A 17,870-nucleotide genomic window follows, 5' to 3' on the forward strand; every position below is an offset into this window, starting at 1 on the left:
ACAATATTACTACTATGTATACTTTATTAATATTTTATTATTAAAATTGGAAAGAACATAAAATATAATTAATTATAGCTTTATAAGAATATGGTGGTCTCTTAATTCATCATAAATTAAGTTTTGGGGCACCTGGGTGGCTCAGTCTGTTAAACGACTGACTTTGGCTCAGGTTATGATCTTGCAGTTCATGAGTTTGAGTCCTGCATCACACTCTGTGCTGACAGTTTGGAGCCTAGAGATTGATTCAGATTCTGTGTCTCCCTCTCTCTCTGCCCCTCCCTTGCTCACACTCTGTCTCTCTTTCTTTCTCTCAAAAATAAACATTTTTTTAAAAAATGAAAAAAAGAAAAAGAAAGGAATTGTCATGAATTAAGCATGGTAAAATTAATGATAACAATTAATAATTAGTGAAAAGCCACTATATCAGAAGCATGAACATACATAGAAAAATCTAATTCCGTTTGGCCCTCGGATAGAGCTGGATACCCCAATTTTGTAACTATATAGACATAATAAGAAAACTCCTTCACTTTGAACAACGTTTGTGATAAAAACTTATTAAAACGTAGATGACACACTCTAAGTTACTGGTGAGATGAAACAGTATGTGACTCCTCTATTTTATCACTAAGCCTGATTCACACACCATGGGAGTCTGTGGCCTGTTGGGGTTTCAGCTTCCCCTCATGGCCAAGATTCTGCAGGACTAAGGAACTTTAGGAACTCCTCTGTCAACGGAGCAGTCATGAGCTTCTGCTGAAATGAGTATGTGATTTGTCACATCTTAGCATGAAAAAAGCAGTTCCCGCTGTGCTTTTAAAAAGATTATTATAGGGGCACCTGGGTGGCTCTGTCTGTTGACTGTCCAACTCTTGATTTCCATTCAGGTCATGATCCCGAGGTCATAGGATCGAACCCTGCTTCAGGCTCTGTGCTGAGTGTGGGGCCTGCTTAAGATTCTCTCTCTCTCTCTCTCTCTCTCTCTCTCTCTCTCTCTCTCTTTGTCTCTCTCTCTGTCTCTCTCTCTGTCTCTCTCCCCAACTCTCTTTCTCTCTCTCTCTAAAATAAAATTAAAAAGAGGAGCATCTGGGTGGCTTAGTCAGTTAAATGTTCAACTCCGGCTCAGGTCACGGTCTGGTGGTTTGTGAGTTCGAGCCCCACGTCGGGCTCTGTGCTGACAGCTCAGNTCTCTCTCTCTCTCTCTCTCTCTCTCTCTCTCTCTCTCTCTCTCTCTCTCTGTCTCTGTCTCTCTCTCTGTCTCTCTCCCCAACTCTCTCTCTTTCTCTCTCTCTCTAAAATAAAATTAAAAAGAGGAGCATCTGGGTGGCTTAGTCAGTTAAATGTTCAACTCCGGCTCAGGTCACGGTCTCGTGGTTTGTGAGTTCGAGCCCCACGTCGGGCTCTGTGCTGACAGCTCAGAGCCTGGAGCTGCCTCAGATCCTGTGTCTCCCTCTCTTCCTAGCTGCCCGCCCCCCACCATGCTTGTGCTTTGTCTCTCTCTCTCTCTCAAAAATAAATAAACATAACAAAATAATGAAATGAAAAGAGACTATTATATGCTAGAGGTTGGATAGGAGTCGGTCAGTGCTACAGCGCCTTTAGAAGGCGGTGCGCATGTGCATTTGTGCATACTTTTGGCCATGTCTCTGTGTACCTGCAAAGGCGTTTGGAAGATGCTGACTTTTGGAGGGCACTTGAGGCCTTAGCCTGAAACAAGTACACACGTTAAAAGCGGCCGTGTGACAGAGGCTTGCGTGGGGTGATTATTCACGTCAGTCATCCAGCCTAAGAATTTTCATACGGGAAGACTTAGCGCAAACAGGATGTGGGGCAAGAGGTGCTACTTCTTGCCCCAGAGAAGTGAACTTCTAGAGAGGGTAGAAGACTTGCCTGGGGGGGTCACCAGTTGCCCTTCTTCCCTCCTTGCCTGGGTAGCAGCAGTGTGGAAAATGGAGGCCCCCGATGCACCCCTTCATCCCCACGAACGTGTCCACATCAGCTCTTGGCTCCAGGAACAATCAGACTTCATCCAGTGGCAACATCACAACGGTTCTTAAAGGAGCCGAGCCTTGGACAAAAGTTGCGCGCCCTGCTGAGCATGGCACTCCACTCGTAGCTGAAACGCTTGGATGAGTGCAGTGTGTCGGAGCTCTGGTGGGGCGTTTCCGTTAGGGTCCGTGCTGCTGTGTGTGCTCGTCCCCGCCTGTCGGGACGGCCCAGCAAGTGCCTACCGCTGCCGGCTGCCGGGTGGAGCCTCCAGCTAGCTGGGTAGCTGGGGACGTGCTGGCGACAAGCGCATTGCTTACTCTGCGGTTGTCTTTGGGGCGGAGTTGAGTGCGACGTGTTTACGTATAATGAGCTGTTCCACAGTTACACAGAAGAAGGAAAAAGTGCCATCCCTTTTGTTTGCTTATTTTTTATTTTTTAAAATTTATTTTTGAGAGAGCACAAGCAGGGGAGGGGGCACAGAGGGACAGAACCCTTAGCAGGCTCTCTGCTCTGAGCTGTCAGCACAGAGCCTGACGCGAGGCTCAAACTCACTCACTGGGAGATCGTGACCTGGGCTGAAATTGGACACTCAACCAGTTGAGCCACCCAGACACCCCTGTTAGATTTTGGTTTTGTTTTGTTTTGATTCTAATTTAAGTCCCTCTGTGCCTCTTTGATAAGAATACTGAAGATGAATTAGTTAGAGAAACAGTGTGTGGAACCTCCTAGCAGAATTGAGGCAGGTGACATGTATGGAAACACTTATATATAGAGTCTCCAGGTTTGGAGATATTTTTTAAGATTTTAGAATTCAATTTCAATTAATTATATAAAACAAATTATCCAGGCTCTGATAACAAAATAGCATTCTAATTAGATAAAATATGTAAGTTAACTTTTTATAAGACTCAAGGATTCTATTCATTGTTTAAAAGGATATGAAGTTGTATGTATGTATGCAGGCTTCTTAGAGCAGGTTTACATTCACAGCAAAGTTAAGAGGAAGCCACAGATTTCTCCTGTCCCCCCTCACCCTCCCTACACAGCCTCGCTCATGACCAGCAACCCCCCCAGGTGTGCATTTGTTGCACCTGATGACCCCACGTGGACACCACCATCGCCCAGAGCCCAAGGTCTGCATGAGGGCTCCTCTTGGCGTTGTTCATTCTGAGAGTGTGAAAAAGTGAATGTGTACCCACCACTATAGTACCAGACAGAGCATGTACAGTGTTCTGAAAACCCTCTGCGCTCCATGTAAAAACCTGTACTTATTGGCCACTCCAATTTGTTATATTGTGTCTAAAACAATACAAATCCCATTATGGTTGGTTTGTATCAGTTTGGCAGATCTTCCCTTCCAACTCGTAAGAACAAAGTAAAAGAAAACAGAGATTATGCAGGTTTATTTAAAATTATTCATCAGCCACTGTTTCTGCTTTAATTTGCTCAACACCCTTTCACAGGAAAGCACATCATGTGTTCCTACAGCCCAAGAAACCTTTAAGTCCATAGACCTACGTGCGACTGGTGGCACAGCCATATTCCCACACACGGGCTTGCATGTAGAAAGCATTGCTCGGTGGTGTGTGGGGTGGCCCCCATATGTGAGGCACTGCTGTCTACCTCTGGTGTGGGGTCAGGGGAGGAACACTAAATTGGGACCTGGAAACGTGGTGTCTTCTCAGCCCTCCCTCTCCCCACCATTTCTGATGCTAATTCAAATTTTAAGAGCAACTGGTGCCCAATTTAAATGGTTCTACTTTGTCTTGAAATGTGTTTTTGTACTGATAAAACTTAGCATTCAGGACAATTGATTTAGTACCTCGCTCTTTTAAGAAGCCCCTTTGTTGATAAGCACATCACTGGCCTGTGTGGTGGTAGCGGTGTTTTTAAAGTGTACTTATACAAATGAGAAGATGTGCACAAAGCTGGGTTTGTGATAGAGGGCCCAGACATTAATTTGCCTTGAATATATGAATAACTGAGGAATTAATGAACAAATGGAAGCATAGAGAGAGAGACAGGGAAGAATCATGTAGGGAATTAATACTTAAATATGTTTTTAATTGTTCCCAGGAGATAAACATATGGGTGTAAGGTCACTCTGGGTCATATTTTGTAGATACTGATTTATGTTTCTTTTGCAAAGGTTAAGAAACAAATCTTCTATACATACTTTAGAAGCACTTGACTTAGAAGTGTTTAAACAGAGGATAGTTTATTCTCAGAGAGTCTATGGGGGTTTTGATACACTTGCTAATGCAAAAAAAAAAAAAATAAACTCATTAGGAGGAGTTACTCAGACCAACTCTGTTACAACAGTGAGATCCTGAGAATTTGCAAAAGAAAAAATACATAATATTACAAAATGCCAAGAAGATACTTTAAAGATGATACCAAAATCCAGAGTGAGAAGCATCCCTTTCTGACCAACCTGAGATTCTGTTTGGAGACTGGAAAGTAAATGATTTCATCTATTGTCACTAAGAAATCTTTACTTGTATATGTTAACTTCTATAATTATTCTGTACTTATCAAAATATCCTCTGTGGGTTTTCAATTTTTTTAAGTTTAGAACTCTGTCTTTAGTTTTTATTTACTGTGTCTTACCCCTTCCTATTTTATCTGTTAGAGATGTTAATCTGTAAAAGGTAGAAGCCTGGTAATGACTTTGTGTTTAGCAAAACACCCCCAGCAGACTTTCAGTTTTCTTTGAAGACTAAAACCTCGCCCATCTCCTCTTTGTTTTCATCCCAAGCATGTGGCCTGCGTGGACGGAGCTTACAGTAAGTCCCCAGAGACTGACTCACTTGTTGGCCTCAGCAGGTGGAGGAAGTGTAGTTCCTGCCCTCATGGCATTGACCGTGGGGGTGTGAGGCAGGCAGGAAGAGAAGCCTGTGAGGATTGCAAAAGACAGAACATTGCAGGGAAACAGCAGTGTTGACACAGGTGGGCTTTGTCGGACAGAGTGAGCAGGGGAGGCGCCACCGAGAAACAGCCATGGGCGGAGCCGTGGCAGCATGTGGAGGTGGCCATCTGCAGGGAACAGCGGGGTGGAAGGTGTGCCTGTGTCTAAGGAGCTAAAGAAACCACTTTGGCTAAATGTCACTGGGTCATTCACAGTCCCAAACCATCTCAGCATCGTTCGTATTCACAGTGNAGGCGGGGTGGAAGGTGTGCCTGTGTCTAAAGGAGCTAAAGAAACCACTTTGGCTAAATGTCACTGGGTCATTCACAGTCCCAAACCATCTCAGCATCGTTCGTATTCACAGTGGCCTCGATAGGAAAACAAGCGGAGTGTCCATCTGCACGTGAGTGGATAAAGAAATGTGCGTTCACGTATACAGGAGTATTATCCAGTCTTAGAAAAAGGAGGTACTTCCGTTTGTTAATGGTGTGGATGAACCTGGAAGACATTATGCTAAGTGAAGTAAGACAGACATATAAAGACAAAAAGATCAATGTCCCACTGTCTGTGGAATCTAAAACAGGTCAATCCATAGTCGCATCGAGTGGGACAGTGATGAGCAGGGGCTAGGGAGTGACAGACACGGAGGGACGTTGGCCAGAGTTGCCGTTCTGTCGGATGAGTGGAGTGACCAAGGTGCAGAGTGGTGCCCGTAGGTGACTGCATTGTACTGAGCGCCAGAAGTTCACAGGAAGTCTGCACTCCAGGTGTCTCACCACACACAAAACATGGAATGACGTGAAGGGTGCGTTGATGAGCTTGACCGTAGTGATCATCTCACCGTGTATGTGTATATACACCGTCATGGTGTGCACCTTACGTATTTATAATTTTCCTACAAATGTATTCACTCAATGTCATTTTTATTTGCATCTCTGCCCATCCTGATTGAAAATGATGCCAAGTTTCATTACAAATGTATACTTCTGTGTTAATACCAGGTAGGCTATTTATAGAATCCCATACTGTCTAACACACTCTAGGTTCTTTGCCCAAGACTGGGTCTACATCTTCTCTTTAGGGAGCATTAATAGCATAGAATAAAGAATATCCCTTGACACCAGACTCTGGCTGATCGTTGAGGCTAACCACCAGCAAAAACCTGTCTGATTCCCTTTGCCTTGGCTTAGAAGAATCACAAAATGGCCATTTTTACACACCAAATGAAAACAGTGATCCGGTGAGACCCCCTGTCTGTGGCCCATTACAAGCCATCCAACCGTGACCCTTAGGCCATAATGGATTCTCGTTGCTTCTCTGCAGGGTGTTACAGGAGGCGGGTCAGAGTAAATATGTCCAAAGGTGCTGGGAACAAAGCTGCTGTCTCCATGGTTCTTTACTTCCTTTATTCTCTTCTTCATGGACCCTGGTCACTTACAAACAGACCCCCAGGAAAGAAAACATGATGTAAAGCCAACCTCAGGTCCTAAGCGTCATATGCGATATTAACGCTGGTTTGCGTGAGCCGTCCGCCTCACACTGTCTCACAGCAGATTGCTGAAGTAATGTATTCAGGAAAACACTGCAGTTTGAAAGGGTAGACTTTTTAAATAAATCATAAGACTGTATCACTAATTTTAGTAGGAATTTCAAATAGCAAAATTAACGTGTTCCATATTAGCATTGCTTGGAAGAACGCCTGCTTGGAGCCTGCTCAGGACGGCACACATTATACGTGGATACCCTTCGGAGGCCTGCCTTCCTTTGGGAACCGCACATCCCGTCCTTATGGGTCTAACAATCAGGTCTAACAAATAGCCATTTGACACTTTTTACAAGATTCCAGAGTTTTAGCTCTACTCTGAAATAGGTCCCATTAAAATTATGGTTTCTCTTCTCCCTGTCCTGTCTTCCTCCCTTGATTCCAGCCTCTCTCCATGTATCTATTTCCTCTATTTGTCTATTTATCTATCTATAATTTGTGTTTATCTGTTTATTGTCTCTATCACTTTTTCTTTTTTTTTGAAATTTTTTATAGTTTTTATTTATTTTTGAAACAGAGAGACAGCATGAGCGGGAGAGGGGCAGAGAGAGAGGGAGACACAGAATCCAAAACAGGCTCCAGGCTCTGAGCTGCCTGCACAGAACCCAGTGTGGGGCTCAAACCCACGAACTGCGAGATCATGACCTGAGCTGAAGTTGGATGCCAACTGACTGAGCCACCCAGGCACCCCTATATCACTTTTTCCTATCCTCTCCATCACCTGTCTCTTTCATCTCTCTATTGATTGATCTTTGTATCTCTTACCAATCTACTATCTGTATCTGTCTCTCTTATCTATCATCTCTCTCTCTCTCTGTCACTATCTACCATCCACCCAACTCCCCATTTCCTTATTCTCTTTGTCATTCAGGATTCTAGCCTAATTTTGTGACATCTCTGACTCCCTTTCTCCATGATCACATTATTGGTCACCAAAGAAAGCATTTTTCCCTTCTGGAGAAAAGGATCTTGGCTCTATTAAAAAGAAGTCCAGAGAATCCTAATATATGGGTGTATCTGACATAAACCGGTCTTGTCTAGTTGGCATGGGGTCAATCACCATGACAAAGTGTTCTTTAGAACAATAAAGCTTCTAGGCTTTGCAAGGTTAAATGTAGGAGAAAACTTTCTAGCTTCAGGAGATTGTTTTTATATGTTAATATGGATAATTACATAAAATCTGCATACATTACTCTAAAATATTTATTTCAGAGTGTTTTGGGTGTCCTCAAAATATATTAAAAGAAATACTAAAAGAATTAACATATGAGGTATATTAAAAGAATTAATGAACACTTTCTTTAGCTTATATGAAGTTATATTTTGGTCCTGCCAAGCACTGTAAATGTTAAAATAAATATTTGATAGACATTTGACTTAAAGCATAAAATGGGTTATTTTCACTTTTAGAACTGATAATATCTTTGAAGTGATAGCAGTTTTGAATTCTATAAAATTCCATAACTGCGAGTTCTCAAATGTATACACATATCTATAGAATTACTTATTAAAACACCTAAAGTTATTTGAAATACAGTGGAATTAGGAACAAAAATGTGTGCTGCAACTATTTGCACTGTGTAAAGTCATGGAGAATTTGTGTGATGCCAGAGCATAATCTCTGCCCTTGCGTTATCCAGGTCATCAAGCTTGCGTTCGAGGAGTTTGAGCTGGAACGAGGCTATGACACCCTCACCGTGGGCGACGCCGGAAAAGTAGGCGACGCCAGGACCGTCTTGTACGTGTAAGTACAGCCATGGGCCCCCCCCCCCCCCCGCCCCAATCACGCGNGAGAACCAACTCAGGAGTATCTTTCATCTATTTCGGTTTCTTTTTTTATCAGTGTTTCTGGAAATGAAAGTATTTTCTAGAATAAGGCCGTAGATCTTGCTGGAGCTCGTGTGGTCTGTAAGACCACGTGCTGAAGGCAAGGAGGCTGTCGGGAAACAGCACCGGAGAATAGGCTGCGCACCTCTGTGTCCAGAGTCCTGAAAAGTACAGTCACAGCCTTGAAGTAAACAGGCGCACGTGGGTCCCTCTCTGCCACCAGCCCGGGCTCTCAGCCTGCCCTGCCCTGCTGCGCCCAGGAGGCCTCACCTGCCTGCAGAGCTGGGCCTTGAGGACAGTTCTGTCACTCTTATGGGACCTGTCCTCTCCCAGCCGAAACCGTGGTCTGTGGGAGTCCAGAGTCGTCCAGATTTCCAGCACCAAGGGAAGTGTCTTAAGTACCTGCGCCCATAGCTTCATGCAGTGACCCCCACTACTGAGCCAGAACCTTCTTTTCTAAATGGAGGTCATTCTGCAAAATTTCACCTTTCTCTTTTTTCAGTTTACGTGTGCTTTGCTCAGTTTCCTTTTTTTTTTTTTTTAATTTTTAATTTTTTTTTTTTTTCTGAGAGGNGCCACCCAGGTGCCCCATCAGTTTCCTTTTTATGTGTGGTGAAGCTTGCCCCTGACACCCTCAACTTATTATTCTGCCAGAAACAAAACAAACAAAACAACAACAGGAACAAAGCAGCCCTGGCCATTATACCCCCTCATTCTAATATTTAGCAGGTGCTTGTGAGGATATTCACTTTGTTACAAAAGTGCTGTGGGTGAACACGCTGCCCATGCATTTAACAAATGGATGGGTCATTGGGGCGCCCGGGTGGCCAGTCCATTAAGCCTCCAGCTGTTGATTTCTGCTCAGATCATGATCTCATAGTTCGTGAGACTGAGCCCTGTGTTGGGCTCTGCATCGGGCATCGAGCCTCGTTGGGATTCTCTCACTCTCCCTCTGCCCCTCCCCTGCTTGCATTCTCTCTCTGTCTCTCTCTCTCTCTCTCTCTCTCTATCAAAATAAATAATCTTAAATACAGTACTCTACAATACAATGCAATACAGTAAAAACTAAAGAGGCCATATTCTGACCACATTGGGAACATGTTTTTGTCATTTATTATTATTTTATCATTTATTATATGTGGGGCATCTTTCTGTGTGAGCGTGTCTCCACCTCATCTTCCCATGTGTCAATCACTACCACCACTACTACTGATTAAAATCATGTTACTGACTGGTGATTTATGATGGTAATTATAATAATAGTATCAGTATCACAGCTAATATTTATTGAATATCTCATATATCATGTACTATGCTAAGCACCTAATACACATTATCTTAACTGGTCCTCACCTTCATCCTGTAAGTTGGGGGTTTATAGTCTCCTCATGTTATAAACGGTAAGACTTAGACTTTGGTAGATTATAGCAGAATTCTCACACAGAGAGTTGTTGTGACACCAAGGCTCTTCTTTCTAGGAAGCCACTTTATTTGTGCGGGCACTGGCTCAGTTGGGTTCAGACCCGGAGAACTGCGTCATGAACACCATGCGGTGTAGTCTTCTATGCATTTTTGACTTCTTTGTCTCCCATATACGGGTAGGGTATAGGCGTACAGTGTGGTTGGTGGTCTCACATCCCTGGGCTGTGAGGTGTGTCATGAAGCCAGGGAGCCTTCCCTTATCTTGAGGTCTTTTCTCACCACGTTCCTCAGGGAGGGGACTCTACCACAATGTTGGAGGGGTTATCCCGCCCCACAAACCTGGTACATGTTGGATATGCACATACTAGCATGAGCAGCATGTCTGTAGGTGTGTAAACCCAGCTGTTCTCCTTTGTCTGTTTCTTACACATGGACGTCCCATGTTTTCTGAGGGATTCTCATGGAGCCTCTCACTTTCCCCTGCCTACTGCGCACTTGGCATTCATGAGCAAGTGCGCGGTAGACGAGTCCGCGTGCCTGTGTGCCCTCAACAGAAGTTGCAGGAGGTGATTTGCAGGGGGAACAGGTGACATCATTGACATTGTCATTTATTTCCAACAATCCCCCTAAAAGTTTCCATCAGTCTCTTCTCTTGCCCAGGAAGTGCATGTTCCTCTTCCCACACCCTTGCCAAATAGTTACTCCTTTTTTTGCCAAATTACTGGTCAGAAAATGCATTTATTTATAAGAGGTGGGTCCCTTCCCTCACGCATCGCGCTGCCCAGCCTTGGCCTGCTGTGGTTTGTGAGCATGAGCAGAATGGGCAGGGAGGGGGCCAGAAGGCTGAAGATGGAGTTTCTGGCTCTAGTTCTGCCATGAACTGTCTCTGTGACCCTGAGGGAAGTCACTTTACCTCTCCGTACCTCAGTTCTCATGCCTGTGAAATATGTATAATAAAGGCCCCTGCCTGTGGCAGGGAGCAGAATGAAATAATGCATGTGAAAGTGCTGCACGGCTAAGAAATGTAACCCACGAGTGAAGTAGCTTTTTTATTACCGTAACAGCTAATTTACGAAAGGATGTCACCAAAGTAAGTGAGAGAAAATTCTAAATAAATGCAAAATATGAAATATAAATGGAGCAAAGTAATGCCCTATAAAATCCCTTAGGTCACTATTAAAGATCTGGAGTCATGGACCTGTTTTTTTAGTGCTATTTGTTGTTAAGAGAGCAACAGCAAACTATGTATTACGTTGACGTAAGTGTTATTAGAACTTCCTCTCGATAGCTCAGATCTATAAATGAAACTCTAAATAGCCAGCTGAATCAAACTGAGGTGCCCTTTGGGAAACATAATGTAACAAAGATCAGTTGGGCATTTAATCAGCGGCAGTGGAGAAAAGAGAAGCCACTGATAGATTTCCTTAGTAGACAAAATTACAGAAAAAGAAAGAAAACAGGGAGAAGACCACAGCTGGTGTCTTCAAACAAACAGGTACTTGTAGGGAATACACACAGGTATTTCTGAGGGCGTATATGCTAGACAGTATTCTCAGCGCGGAGCTGGAACTCTCTCTGGAGAGAGGCAGATACATGGGGACAGTTCTGTACCAGATAAGGGAGGAGGTCATTGGATCTCATGGTGCAGATTTCAAAAAAAATATGAGTTAAGAAATTTCTTTATGGGAGACTGGTATTTGCTACCTTAGGCTCAGTCTATTATAGGTTTCCCCTTTGTGTGTGTGTTGGGGGGGGGCGGGGCAGGAAATGGAATTCTAGTCTTCGATACTCAGGAAAAATTTAGAGAGTGAAGTGGCCTCACCAGCTCATCCTAAATATGGTTTTAAAATGTCCAGATCCTGCTAATGGCTTTTTAGTTTCTTAACATTCTTGGCACAGCAAGAGAACAACTGAATTTAGGAGTCCCTTTTAATAACCTTATCTTCTCGAGAGACCAATGGATTACACAGGTTATTTTTACGGAGGGACAGGCTTAAAATTAAATAACTTATTTAACAAATCTCTGTTGAGATCTAAACAAGAATATATATTGATAATTGTCTTGAGTTTAATTTGCAGAAGAATTGCATCTGGGGTTCCCTCTGGCCTTTTCGGTTATTAGCAATTGGTGGCCCGGAGATTGCTTTAATTTTGGGTTATAGGTTTTAAATGTCCGTGCCTCTCAGAGGATGAGTAGCCAAACTCGGGAGGTCTGCGGGCAAGTAGCATTGCCTCTGCCCAGCTGAATTTGTGGATTAACTGCTAAGGGTGCCAGTTGTTTCTTATGGTCAGTTTATCTGTTATTGCTAAAGCTGCTACTTGTTTCTAGAAGCTTCCCAAACCCCTGGTACGACCATGGCCACGTCTCCTTGCTGTTATCAGCAGGTCCTGAGCCAAAGGGCATCAGTCTCTTTTTATTAAAAGACTGTGGAAGAGCTATAAAGAAGCAGACACTGAAAACTGATGATTCTGTGTTTGTATATCTTTGATACCATCAGAGGAGTCTATCATGTACATCTCAGTGCTTTGGAGAAAAGCTTGAGCTGTTGCATTAGGAATAAGTACATGAAGACAGCTATTTAAGGGCTTTCTAGGTAAAATCCCGTGCTTTTATGATCAGTTATCCAGGGCACTCGTTAGGTTCTTGGAAGCTTGGGATCACACGATCACAAACATTTTTCGTCATATTCTCATTTTCCTAATGGCATTGCCTGTGTGCAGGGGTGCAGCTGATAGCACAAATCAGACTTTACCCATGTTAGCTTTCTGTTGCTGCCTCTTTATCCAGGGGCTTCCTTACTAGATTCTTTGATAAAAAACATTATTGCAACTCAGACATCGTAGTAGGATTCAGGGAGGCTTGGAGGGAATGATGAGAAGTGGAGGAGGCAGAGGCTGGAAGCCTTCGCTTGGGTCCTGGAGAGGGTTAGCGGAGCAGGACCCCTCTGGGCGGGCTACAGTGTCCAGCTTCTCTACCCCAGCTACCCAGCAGTGGGGAAGCCAACTGACCACTGGACACCAGCGTGTTGGGTTTGGGAGATGAGCTGTGTCTGAGGGGTCTGGGAAGGCAGGTGGGCCAGAACTTTGGGGGCCCGTGGGAAGTTGTGTTTGGAGGCTGACTTCCTACAGAAGAGAAGCCATAGGTCCCAAGGGATGGAGAGGTCACCTGTAGCATCTGCTGGAGATGAGCGGGGTGAGTTCCAGCGAACTCGGGGCCCCGCCAACCTGAGTCATTTCCCAGATGTTCTGCTCATTATATCTTAAGTATTGACTGACTGTGGCTATTTTCTCTAAGAAGCCAAGAAATGCATGTCTTTCTTTACACACTGTTAACCTGAAGAGCTAGGGACCTCTTTCCCATTAATCATCAGTCCAAAGCATTTCAAGTTTGTATTGTGCGTTTTTGACATCAAATTAATGCAAAGGCAAAGTTATTCTCTCCTTGGGGGAGATAAGGACATTTAAAACAATAAGAGACAATCAGTTACATGTCCACATGCCTGAGTCCCTGCTGTATGCCTTCCAATCTCAAAGACTTGTTTTAAATGGAAGAGTTGATTTATTTTTTGTTTTGTTTTGTTTTTTATTTATTTCTAGGAGAGAGAGAGAGAGAGAGACAGCGTAAGCAGGGGAGGGTCAGAGAGAGAGGGAGTCACAGACTGAAACAGGCTCCAGGCTCTGAGCTGGCAGTCAGCACAGAGCCTGACGCGGGGCTCGAACCCATGAACTGTGAGATCATGACCTAAGCGAAAGTCGGACGCTCAACCGACTGAGCCACCCAGGCGCCCCTGGAAGAGTTGATTTAAAAAAAAATTGGTTTTAGAACATTAGAAGGACAGTGCAACAAGAAGATACTATTATATCACTAGAGTCATTACTCTTGCTTTAGTACCATAAGTCATGCAGGGTTCAGCAGCGTTCTGTGTCATCTTTGGAAATGGAATGTACTGGAAAGGAGGAAGCCAGGGAGAGATTGAACTGGCATTTACTGAATCGGTCTGTACCTGTGTTGGCTCATGGCAGTCTTGTGACAAAGCATCGTTTCCATGAAAACAACAAGAGCTTTAATTTATGGTCATGTAGACAGCAGCCTGCTCAATGGGTATTTGAACTCAAAATGATTCCTGTTCACTTTTTTTAAAAAAATTAATGTTTTATTTATTTCTAAGAGAGAGAGAGCATGAGCAGGGGAGGGTCAGTGAGAGGGGGAGACACAGAATCTGAAATAGGCTACAGGCTCTGAGCTGTCAGCACAGAGCCCGACGCAGGATTCAGTCCCATGAACCTGAGATTATGACCTGAGTCAAAATCGGATGCTTAACCGACTGAGCCATCCAGGTGCCCCTAGATAGTAGTTCTTTATAGAATACGTGGTTTGCAAATATTTCCCCTTAGTTTGTTACTTACTTTTTTAAAATTTTTATTATTATCTTGTTTATATTTGTCTTCACACAGAAATTTTTTTTTAACTTTTTAAAATTTTTTATTTATTTCTGAGAGAGAGAGAGGCAGCGTGAGCAGGGAAGGGTCAGAGAGAGAGGGAGACACAGAATCAGAAACAGGCTCCAGGCTCTGAGCTGTCAGCACAGAGCCAGACACGGGGCTCGAACCCACGAATCACAGGATCATGACCTGAGCCGAAGTCGGACGCCCAACCAACTGAGCCACCCAGGTACCCCAATTCACACAGCAAACTTTTAAATCTTGATTAGATTTGATTTATAAACTTTTCTCATCATAGCTTCTGCTTTGGGTGTCAATTTGATAGAGTCTGATTGTCTTATTTAGTCTTTTTAGCTATTTTAGGATCTGAGCCATTCTATATCAGTTTTAGAATAAGCTTGTATATGACTATAAAGTTCTTGATGGAATTGTGATAGGAATTGCATGACATTTGTTCAACAGTTGGGAGAGAAATGAGCCTTCCAGTTCATAAATATAATATTTCTTGCAGTTTATCAATTTTGTGTGTGTGTTAACTGATATGAGTATATATTTCACTTTTTTTAGCTAGTTCATATTGTGGGTTACATTAGTTGACTTTTGAATGTTGAACCAGCCTTACATGCCTGGAATCAATTCCACTCTGAGGTGGAGAATAGTTCTCCTTACACGTTATTGGATTAAGTTTTCTATTATTTAATTGAGCATATGTTTCTCTCAGTTGATGAGACATATAGATCTGTAGTTTCTAATTCCTTATTTCCTACTTTCCTTCCCTCCCTTCCCTTCTTCCCTCCCTCTTTCCCTCCCTCCCTCCCTCCCTTCTTCCTTTTTTCCTCCCTCCCTCCCTCCTTCTCTCTCTGTCTAGTTTTGACATGATAGTAATTCTGGTCTCATTTAATGACTTGAGAAGTGGTCCTTCCTCTGTTATTTTCCAGAGGAGTTGATGGAAATTTTGTGTTAATTCTTCTGTAAAACACTGGTAGAATTCTCCAGTGAATTTCTGGGTGTACAGATTTCTTTTGAGGGAGTTTTTTAATTACAGCATTAGTGTCTATAATGGTTATAGGATTGTTCAGATTATTTCATCTTGGTTGAATTTTGATAGTTTATGGTTTTCAAGGAATTGGTTCATTTTTTATAAGCTGTCAAATGTCTGAGGCTAAAGTTGTTTATAATATTTACTCATCATGCTTAATGTCATTAATGACTGCTGAATTTGTAGTAATGACCACTATTTTATTGGTGATGAATGTCTCCTCTCCCTTTCCCTTTCTATAACCCTTTCTAGTCTTCTTAGAAGCTTATCAATTACATGGATTTTATTAAAGAAATAGCTTATATTTCTTTTTTAATATTTTTCCTCTATTTTCAATTTTATTTATTTCTGATATTTTTCATACTCCTCTCTTGCTCCTCTGGGTTTATTTTCCTATATATTTTGTAGTTTCTGGAGGTAGGAACTTAGGTAATTATTTCTTTTCATTTCTCCTATCTAATGTTATTTTTTAGTACTATGAATTGTCCTCTTGGCACTGCTTTAGCTGTATCCAAGATATATTTTTTATATGTTTTGTTCTCATTTTTCTTCTTTTCTTTGTTTCATTTGACTATTCTTTTGATCATGGATATGTATTATTTAGTTTTCATGTGTTTAGAAATTTTTCTTTTGCCTTTTTGTTAAGACTTTCTATTTTGATTCTACTGTGGTCGGAGAATACATTCAGTAGCATTGTTTCAGTTTCTTTAAATGTGTTGAGGTCTGTTATCTGACCCATAATGTGGTCTATATTGGTGAACATTCCAGAGGAGCTTATGAGGCACATGTGTTTGCTGCTGTTGGGTGTAGTGTTCTTTAAACCAGTGAGATCCTGATGGCTAATTGTATTGTTTAGATCTTCTATAACCTTGCTGATTTTCTGTCTAGTTTTTCTACTAGAGCTGTTAAAGTCCTCAACTGTACTTGTGGATTTGTCTGTTTCTTGCCTCAGGTTTATGAGTTTTGCTTTATATATTTTGAAGTTCTGATGTTTGTTGTGTACACATTTAGGATTTGTGTGTCTTCCTGGTGGATCAGTGATTTTATCATTGTATAACATCCCACTTTGTCTCTAGAATATTTTTGTTCTCAAGTGTACTTTATCAAAACTTAATCAAATCAAAACAAAGTCCTTGACTTTAAAATGTGTTTTTTTGTGAACAGCATGTAGTTGGTTCATGATTTTGTTGACTCTGCACTACCATGTCTTTTGATGACTTAGACCATTTATATTGAAAATTATTACAGATAGTGTTTGCATATGACATTTTATTATTTGATTTCTATTTGTTTCTATGGTTATGCTGTTTCTTTTACTTTCTTTCTTTATTTTCTTTTCTTGCCTTACTGTGGGTTACTTCAACATTTTTTAAGGACTCCAAAGCTTTCAAGGTGGTTATTATGGGTATTGTGATACACATTTGTTATTTATATATCTACAGACATATACGTTCCCTATTAGTGCTGTAGCAAATTATGACAAATTTGGTGAATTTATATTCTTATATTTCTGCAGTCAAATGCTCTACCCCTGAGCTATACTCCCATATATTCTTATAGTTCTGAAGGACAGACATCTAAATCACTTTCATTCAGCCAAAACCAAGGTGCCAGCAGGACCACACACACCCCCAGAGGCTCTGAGGGAGAATCTACTCTTAGATGTCTCCAGCTGATGCCTGCTAGTATTTCTTGGCCTATGGCCCCATCACTTACTGCTCTGCCTCCAAGTTCACACTGCTTCCTTCTCTTCTGTCTGAAATCTCCCTCTGCCTCCTTCTTATGAGGATGCCTTTGAAGGCACATAGAGCTCACCTTGGTAATCCACGACCATCTCCCTACCTGGAACTGCTTAACTTACATACATTTGGAGAAACTATCACCATACAAGATAACATGCACAGGTGTCATGGATTAGGACATGCACATTAACATGGCCATCATTTATCCTGTTACAACGGTATCAACGTTTACTACTTTGCCATCTAAGCTCACTTCCACATAGACCCCTTTAGCTTCCCAGATTTTAAATGTCATTATCTTGAGTATCAGCAATGTTAAAATATTTATTTCAGTCATTAAATAATGATTTTTTAGAACTTATTATGAAAGAATAATATACTTTATGTTCTCATATATTCTTCCCTTTCTTGATGCTTCAAGTTTCTCCGGTTATCCTTTCTTTTCTTTTTGAAGAAATTCATGTAACCAGTCACTAAAGTTGGGTCTGTTAGCAGCAAATTATTTGTCTGACATTTAAAAATTTTCCTCATATTTCCAAAGAATACATTCACTGGATATAGAAGTTACGGTTGACAGTTCTTTTCTTCAAAAACTTGAAAAATTTTCTGACACTTCCTTGTGGCCTCCAGTGGTCAGGAGATCCACTGACATTCAAATTGGCGAATTTGAGTAAATGGTGAATCCCTTTCTCTGACTCTTTTCCACATTTTGTTCTATGTCTCTAGTTTTCAAACATTCAGTTAGATGTTCTTGCGTGGTTTTGTTTGGATTTATCCTGTTTGAGTGTCACCAAGTTCTTAGATCTGTAGGTTTTCCAGGAATTTCACCATATTTTAGCAGTGTTCAGCAATTACTTCTTCCAATACCCTTCACTCCCTGGTCTTTCTCTCCTTCTGGGACGCTGAAGATGCAGCGTCTGGCCTTTTTGTTTCTGTCCCCCAGGTCTTGGAAGC

The 17,870-nt window shown here is 42.1% G+C and overlaps 1 protein-coding gene across 1 annotated transcript in view; it reads left to right on the forward strand.

Annotated features, from left to right (window-relative positions):
* Nucleotides 1–17,870, forward strand: part of CSMD1 (CUB and Sushi multiple domains 1) — a 1,564,948-nt gene that overhangs the window by 1,120,527 nt on the left and 426,551 nt on the right. Inside the window, exon 11 of the mRNA XM_077771883.1 lies at nucleotides 8,084–8,187. Within this exon, the coding sequence (XP_077628009.1) occupies nucleotides 8,084–8,187 (104 nt within the window). The remainder of the gene's footprint in view (nucleotides 1–8,083; nucleotides 8,188–17,870) is intronic.

Source organism: Crocuta crocuta, unplaced genomic scaffold (assembly GCF_008692635.1).
Source record: "Crocuta crocuta isolate KB4526 unplaced genomic scaffold, BGI_CrCroc_1.0 scaffold111, whole genome shotgun sequence".
Classification (NCBI taxonomy): domain Eukaryota; kingdom Metazoa; phylum Chordata; class Mammalia; order Carnivora; family Hyaenidae; genus Crocuta; species Crocuta crocuta.